Source organism: Heteronotia binoei, chromosome 4 (genome assembly GCF_032191835.1).
Source record: "Heteronotia binoei isolate CCM8104 ecotype False Entrance Well chromosome 4, APGP_CSIRO_Hbin_v1, whole genome shotgun sequence".
NCBI lineage: Eukaryota > Metazoa > Chordata > Lepidosauria > Squamata > Gekkonidae > Heteronotia > Heteronotia binoei.
This window is the reverse complement of record NC_083226.1, coordinates 24,291,524-24,298,826: the sequence shown is the minus strand read 5'-3', so window position 1 is coordinate 24,298,826 and position 7,303 is coordinate 24,291,524. Positions and strand designations below refer to the sequence as shown.

The 7,303-nt window shown below is 46.1% G+C and overlaps 1 protein-coding gene across 1 annotated transcript; it reads left to right on the top strand.

Moving 5' to 3' along the window:
• Nucleotides 1–447: 447 nt before the first annotated feature.
• Nucleotides 448–6,753, top strand: SPINK2 (serine peptidase inhibitor Kazal type 2). Its single transcript, XM_060236938.1, has 4 exons — nt 448–702; nt 2,059–2,099; nt 3,306–3,415; nt 6,553–6,753. The coding sequence occupies exons 1-4, from the start codon at nt 666–668 to the stop codon at nt 6,599–6,601; spliced, it is 237 nt and encodes a 78-aa protein (XP_060092921.1). The 5' UTR covers nt 448–665; the 3' UTR covers nt 6,602–6,753.
• The last annotated feature ends 550 nt before the right edge of the window (nt 6,754–7,303 follow it).

The window sequence follows — 7,303 nt, the reverse complement described above, 5'->3', positions numbered from 1 at the left end:
CTGTATGCACTTTCCACTTGCTCAGTGCTTAATGTCTTTTTACTATGTCAATTAATATAGCTTTTAATGGAAATCTGTGTTTTCTCTTTTTTAAAATTTATATTCCCCCACCCTTGATTACCTCAGAAGGACACCAAGCAACTGAAGTAAGTGGCTTCTTCCAGGTGACCAAGGAGCATTCTGGGAGGAGAAAAAGAAGCACTAGTGAAACATGTAGGGGCAGTATATAACTGAATATTTTTTTTCTTTCTATTGCAGCATTGTTCTTTTGTTTTGCTGCTGTTGTTTTCCTTTGTGAGGTTTTAAAAAAGTCCAACGTAAAGCAAAACAACAAATAGAACCTCCTCTCCCTCTTCTGACAGAATTTCTAGAGCTCCTCGACTTGAGCGACATGTTCCCCTCTGCTAGGCTTGTGTGCCATTGGCTAATCGGCCCCCGAGGGGCGGAGACTTGGCCGCGTGCTGTGAGTCCAGCCCCTCCCTGTCGAGCGCCGGTTGCTGGTCCGCTTACCTCGGACGGACAGCGCGCGCGGGGCACATGGAGGGGGGGAGGAGTCACGTGGGCGTGGCTTCCTCCGCGCGCTTCAACGGGCGTCCCAAATACCTCAGGACGGGACTGGCTTCCCCCACTTCTCTTCCTCCTGCCATTGGCGTCAAGGGAGGAAGATGAGACGGCCGGTCCCGCTGCTATGGATGGTGTCAGGTACCGAGCGGAGAGGCTATCCCGCTGTTTAACCCCAGCTAACGGCTCGCTCGACTAATGGGGGAGGAGGGGGAGAGACAAGACGGGATGGCCGGGCGACTGCGTTGCCATGGTGACCAGTGGGGGGGGATAGGGCGGTTGCCAACTTGCCGGGCGCCGCTTGCTTTTGGGTGCCTTCAGAAAACAGATGCACTGGCGAGGCTGCTGCACCTGCTGGTATTTCTGCCGTGGGCTGCTGTTCAGGACAAAAATGAAACAAAAACTGCACTAATAACACCTTTGAAGGCTGACGACGTTTATTTCAAAGTTGGAGTCCAGGGGGACCAACGAAGGTTAATTCTGGGGAGAAGCTTTTGTGTGCATCTGAAGACGTGTGTGTGTGTGTGTGGCATGCACATGAAGGCTTATGCCCAGAATAAAACTTTATTGGTCTTGAAAAGGGGTGGCCAAACTGTGGCTCTTGCACACATTTTGTGTGACTCTCAAAACCCCCACCACCCTGTTGACTGACTTGGAAAAGGCGTTTCAATCACTTCGCCAAGCCAGCTGTCAGCTTGGAAAACGCATTTAAAGTTAAAGTTGGGTTTTTTTCCCACCCCTCTCTCCTTCCTTCCTTCTCTCAAACATCTAGTGTTTATTCTGTGTGGTTCTTTCATTAAACAGGTTTGGCCACCCCTGAACTAAAAGATGCCCCTGGACTCCCAACTTTGTCCTGTTGTTTCAGACCAACACAGCTTCCCACCTGAATGTTTATTTCAGTGTGAGCTTTCAGTGATGGGGGTAGCCGTGTTAAATTTACTCAGTGCAAGAGCACAAAGCCTTTCCTATTAAAATTAAGCGGGAGGGCTCTGTTTTGACTTTTCACATACTCAGTCTTTACTGTTTTTTACCACGTCAATTAATGCTGTTTTGCTATTTTTGTTTTTTCCCCCCCGTTTTATATTTGTAGTCCTATAGATTCACCCCCACACACACCCAAAGAAGTGCAGGTGAAACATGTAGGGCCAGGGCAACTAAATAAAATAATTTTTCTTCCGACTGCAGCACTGCTCTTTTGTTTCATTGCTCCACCTTTGGCCCTCTTCTCCTGAATCTTAAAAAATGGAAAAGCTGATTCCAGCATGAGTTTTTGTGGATCTAAACATCAGCATTTCTGCTGGAATCAAAATGGTTTAAAAGGCTCCTTCTTTGTTTTTGTCTCTAAACAGGTTCTTCAGTCCATGAATGTTTTTACTGGGATACACATAGCTTTCTTGCCAGCTGGCAACCATACTGTGTGTTTGGAATCAAGGGGAGGGTTGCTGCAAGAAGGAATGGGGGTGTTGCAGTGATGAGACTTTTTTCTCTTCTTTCCAGGGCTATTGTTGCTGTTTCCTCCCGGAAAGGGGGACTCTGAAGTGAGTTGAAGAGAGAATGATTATTCCCTTTGTAAAATAATGTTCTCCCCTTTATAAAATAACAAGTATGGCTTCTTATTGTTATAAAATAGCAAGTATAGCTACTACAGTGAATCAGATTAAGGGGTTTCTTGTGAGCAAAGTAAGGCTCCTCTTATCGCCTTTGTTAAAATGCCTTTTAAAAGCTCCTGGGTTATGTGCCACCTGAGCGCAGTGAATACAGCACGAGGCTTATAGTGAGCAGAGTGCAGCTGCAGAAATTTCTTAATCTATATGTGTCACGAGTAACGAGCAGGCCTTTGGAGAGGCACCCTAATACGTTTTTGAAATGTTTTAATTACTGCTCTGGAATAGCATTTTTTTTATGACGAATGGGATAAAAGTATAAACACTGTTTTCTTACGAATAACTTTGGAAGGAAATTTCCCTCATGTCAGTATTGCCGGTCAGATTCAATGTCATACAATCTCATCTTTCTTCATGCAGTTTTTGGTAGCTGTTCCGCAAACCTGAAGGGATGACTTTGTGGTTATTTTATCCATTTGTTTAAAGAGCTCTGGGCAGCATACATGAAGGTTCCCCCCTCCCCTGAATCTTTGCAGCTAGCTCTGTGAGGTAACATTAGGCTAAGGAACATCAGAGGAACTGTCTGAGCCAAGATCTCCCAGTAATTAGGGCATTGAGCCTGGGTCTTCCCAGTGTATGTCCAGCACTTTCACAGCTGTTATACCACACTTTCTTCCCAAGACAGAGTTGCCATGTTGAGATCTAGAGTTTGAGGCCATGAGCAAGTTACACAGTTGCTTCATCACGTGCTTCACATGGCCTTCGTCTTGCACTGATAGCATCGCTTCCAAGCCACAAAAAGCAAGCTGAGTGGACATATGATAGGTGTGGGTTGAGTTGCAGACTGAATACACAGTGAAATTCCCACATTATGACATGCTGAAGGCTGCACAGATCCACTGAACTCATTTTCAGTTTACCAGTTTAACTCTGTGAATTGTTCCTAGTCCAGGGGGGGGGGTGTGATGCATTGTGGGCTTTAGAGACAGATTGGTTTGTATTTTAAACATTCTAAAAAGACACTTGTGGGTAGATGTTAGCATGCACGTGAAAGCTTATTCCCAGAGAAGAACTTTGCTGGTCTTAAAAGAGTCACTGGACTCAAACTTTACTCTGTTAGCAAATCTGTTTTCTTTTCAGCCTCAGTGCAATTTGTATGCTTTACCTGGATGCCCAAGAGACTTTAATCCAGTCTGTGGAACTGATGGAAACACATACCCAAACGAGTGCATTCTTTGCGCTACAAACAGGTAACCAGAAATTAATTGCTCTTACCCTCTGTCTGAGAGCCAAGTTGTCTTTCAGGTCAGTTACATGTACACATGTGTTTGCTTCAGTGGCTTTCAAAAGGCATTTCAGTTTGGGAAGGAAGTCTGGAGAAAAAGGCATAAACACTCCATTCCACCCCCAGTGTGCCCAAAGCTCAATCAGAATGGGGCTGACGTACATTAGATCAGGGATCCCCAACCACTGGGCCATGGACTGGTACCTGTTAGCAACTGGGCCATGGAGCAAGGCAGAGCAGCCCCACCACCCCTTCCACCCACCTGAGACCCAGACAGTCAAAAGAGGCAGTGTGGCCTCCCTCCGAAGAGGCAGCCTCAAAGTGAGGCCACAGTGCCTCATTTGTCCACCCATGTCCTGGGGTGGCAGAAGGGGCAGCACTGCTGTGACTTTCACCTCCCCCTCCTAGACCCTGCCAATCAGCTGATCAGTGGGGGCCTTTAAATGGGAGGGGGAGGCAGATTGGCCTGCCACCTGGCCACCTAGCAGGGAGGCAGCAGAAACAGCCCCAGTCTCCTCTCCCATTTAAAGACCCCCATGAGCGGCAGGGATGGGACGTGAGTGGGGGGCAGCCTGGGACAACAAAAACCCCAGAGGGCCCCCCCCCCCCCGTCTGTGGACTGTGATACTGAGTACTGATATCTCAGCTTTAGAGCCGGTTTGGTGAAGTGGTTAAGAGTGGAATACTTTAATCTGGAGAACCAGGTTTGATTGCCCACTCCTCCATATGTAGCCAACTGAGTGATAATGGGTCAATCCCAGGTCTGTCAGAGCTGTTCTCTCAAGAGCAGTTCTCTCAAAGCTCTCTCAGCTCCACCTGCCTCACAGGGTGTCTGTTGAGGGGAGAGAAAGGGAAAGGAGATTGTAAACTGCTCTGAGACTCTGATTGAAGGGCAGGGTAGAAATTCATCTCTTCTTCTTTGGGAGGGATGGTGGTTCAGTGGTAGAGCATCTGCTTGGTAAGCAGGAGGTCCCAGGTTCAGTCCCCAGCATCTCCAACTAAAAAGGGTCCAGGCAAGCAGGCATGAAAAACCTCAGCTTGAGACCCTGGAGAGCCGCTGCCAGTCTGAGTAGACAATATTGACTTTGATGGACCAAGGGTCTGATTCAGTATAAGACAGCTTCATATGTTCACAGAACCTCCAGTGCTTTTTTTCCCATTTGGCCCTAAATTCATGTTAGCTTTTCAAATAAACAACTAATAGAACAATCCTAAACAGGTCTACTTAGAATCCTACTTAGCTCTATTCAACGGGGCTCTTAGGATTGTATAAGAACATAAAAGAGGCCATGTTGGATCAAGCCAATGGCCCGTCCAATCCAACACTCTGTCACACAGGAAAAAAACAGGACGGATTTTGCACTAGGACTTGTTCCGGGTGGAGAGCCTTTTTGCCCCTGACGCTTCTCTATTTTTGCACAAGCTGCCTCAGAGCTGTGAGTTGGTGCAGAAACTGCTTGTAAGAGGATCTTGCTTGCTGCAGAAAAGCGGCGCACCGACTCACAGCTCCGGGGCAGCTTGTGCGAAAACAGAGAGAAGATCCGGGAGCAAAAGGGCTCTCCACCCGGAACAAGCCTGGTACAAAATCAGTCCAGGTGTATTGTAAGTCATCCAGCATCTTGACGGTTTAGGCACTCTTAGTACAATATGCATCTAAACTATTATACTAGGTTAAATGAGCAGCGACTGCTTTGTTCTTCTCTTCAGCCCAAACCTGAGCAGTGTGGTGATATATTGTTCTATTGTTGCAGTCTTAAGGTTCAGGGCTGGGCAAGCAGCCAGCTTCTCATCTACCTCAGAACTCAGCCCTATGGGGTTGGGGTTTGACTACTCACACAGTGGTTTCCCCTCAGTTTTTCTCTGGGTTTCTTCACCATGAGTTTTTTTCTTAAGCTGTTTCACTATTTGTGTTGTCTTCTCGTGGTTTCTTTAGCTGATCCTTCATGCTTTTTCACATTGGATCATAGGTAGTGATGAAAAAGGCAGATGATGTGAGGGGGCTCAGTTAAAAAAAAAAGCCCCACTTCAGTGTGCAAGCCTTCACGTGTAAAGACCCAAAGGTGGTGAATTTTCCACTAGTTCTTCTCCTGCTCTTTTTTTTTTTAATGGTCTTCAACTTGATCCCTCTAACAGTGAATGGTGTCCCTGTGCTGGCCAGTTAGATAGTGAAATTAGGCTGCTCACAGATAATGGAGAGATTTCTGTATACTTGGGAGCAACGTTCCCTCTAAGCCGCAGTCTTGTGAACAAAAAATCTCCTTTGACATCTCCTGGCATTAAAGTTGTGAGCTCCTGCATCGATTAGTGTGCTCTGATGTCATCCTTCCTGAGCTAAGACAAAAATCTGTGAGCTGGAGGCTAAAAATCTGTGAGCTCACATTAACTCACCTTAGAGGGAGCACTGCTTGGGACTCCCTGGTTGTAGCAGATTCTTTTTAAAAAAACAGATACAGTTAAACCAGAAATGAGAACCACTGTCAATGGGACTGTATCTGCACATTGCCTGATGACAGAAACCAAATGTCAGGAACAGTTAAAGTCCTTTGCTTGTGCACTGATAAGGGAGGAATTATCCCCAGAGTCCTCCAGACCACCAGTCAGCGACATGTGAAGTTGTTATATACTACGGCAAACCTTTGGTCTGTGAAGGCCAGTATTGTTTACTCTGGCAGTAGTTCTCCATGGTAGTTTGGCCAGCCTCCAGGTGGTTATAAAAAAATATTAAAGCATCATGTATATCCAATGATTAATATATGCTAAGTAGAAATACTATTTATAGTGATTATGCCTTACAGCCTTAGTGTATCTACCTAGTACAAAACTGAAAAACTCCTTGGACTCCACCCCCAAAATCTCCAGGTGTTTCCCAACTTTGAGTTGGCAACCTTACTCTAGGATCTCAAGCAGAGGTTTTTACATCACCTACTTTCTCGTCATATCTGGGTGGGGTCTTTGCTTCACTGTGGGGTAGATAGTTGAATGTCACACCTGAAATGTAGACAAGGATGAGTCACTAGTCTGACATTCTTGCAGGCACCAGTTACACTCTGGGATGAGACTTACAGATCACATTATCCCCTGTCATTTTCATTCTCTCTACAGGGAGGAGAAAAAACATGTTCAGATTTCCAGGAAAGGTCCATGCTCCTGAGACAAGCTTCAAGAGAAGACAGTAGATATGTAACCTACTGAGAAGTGGAAACCATCTCTTAAAAGTAGCTTCCGAACAGCTAAAAACAGAAACAATCCTGTTTAGCCCTTATCCAGCTTCTGACTGTGCTTAATACAGCTGTTTTATTCAAAGAGGTGTGTTGCTTGTTCATTAGAGAAGGGGAGCATGCCAGGATTTATTGTTGTCTGGAAGAACTATGTGTTGATATCACAATCTTAGGAAACTCTGTTTGTCAGTAATAACTTTCAGTTGTGATAGATGTGTGCTGATTTCCCACTAGTGTTGTTCCACCCCCAGGCTTTTGTTCTCTCTACCCCTGGTGCAAGCAATTGATTTCCCACCAGTTGTTCTGCAGGCACATTTTGATATGAGGCTCCTTCCAGTTCCCCTCATGGCTTTGTGATGTTGTCTTAAGGATTAAGAAACTGCGAGGGGAACTGGAGGGAGCTGCGCATTAAAATGCACCTGCAGAACAACTGGTGGGAAATCGATTGCTGGGGGGGGGAGGGGAGCAGAAGCCTGGGGGTGGAGCAATGCTAGTGAGAAATCGGTAGTGGTGTAAAGTTGCAAGGTGAATCACACAGTGAACATGTTGTGGAGGGGCAAAGTCATCAGAGACTGGTAGAGGTTGTCCTGTTCTAGAGTGAGTTTAAGATGTCTGTTGACCCGTTGTGCTCTGTA

Coding starts and splice junctions, on each gene's coding strand:
- SPINK2 (XM_060236938.1), top strand. CDS start 666: ATGAGACGGCCGGTCCCGCTGCTATGGATGGTGTCAG. Junction 703..2,058: donor GCTGCTATGGATGGTGTCAG/GTACCGAGCGGA, acceptor TCTTCTTTCCAG/GGCTATTGTTGCTGTTTCCT. Junction 2,100..3,305: donor CCGGAAAGGGGGACTCTGAA/GTGAGTTGAAGA, acceptor TTTTCTTTTCAG/CCTCAGTGCAATTTGTATGC.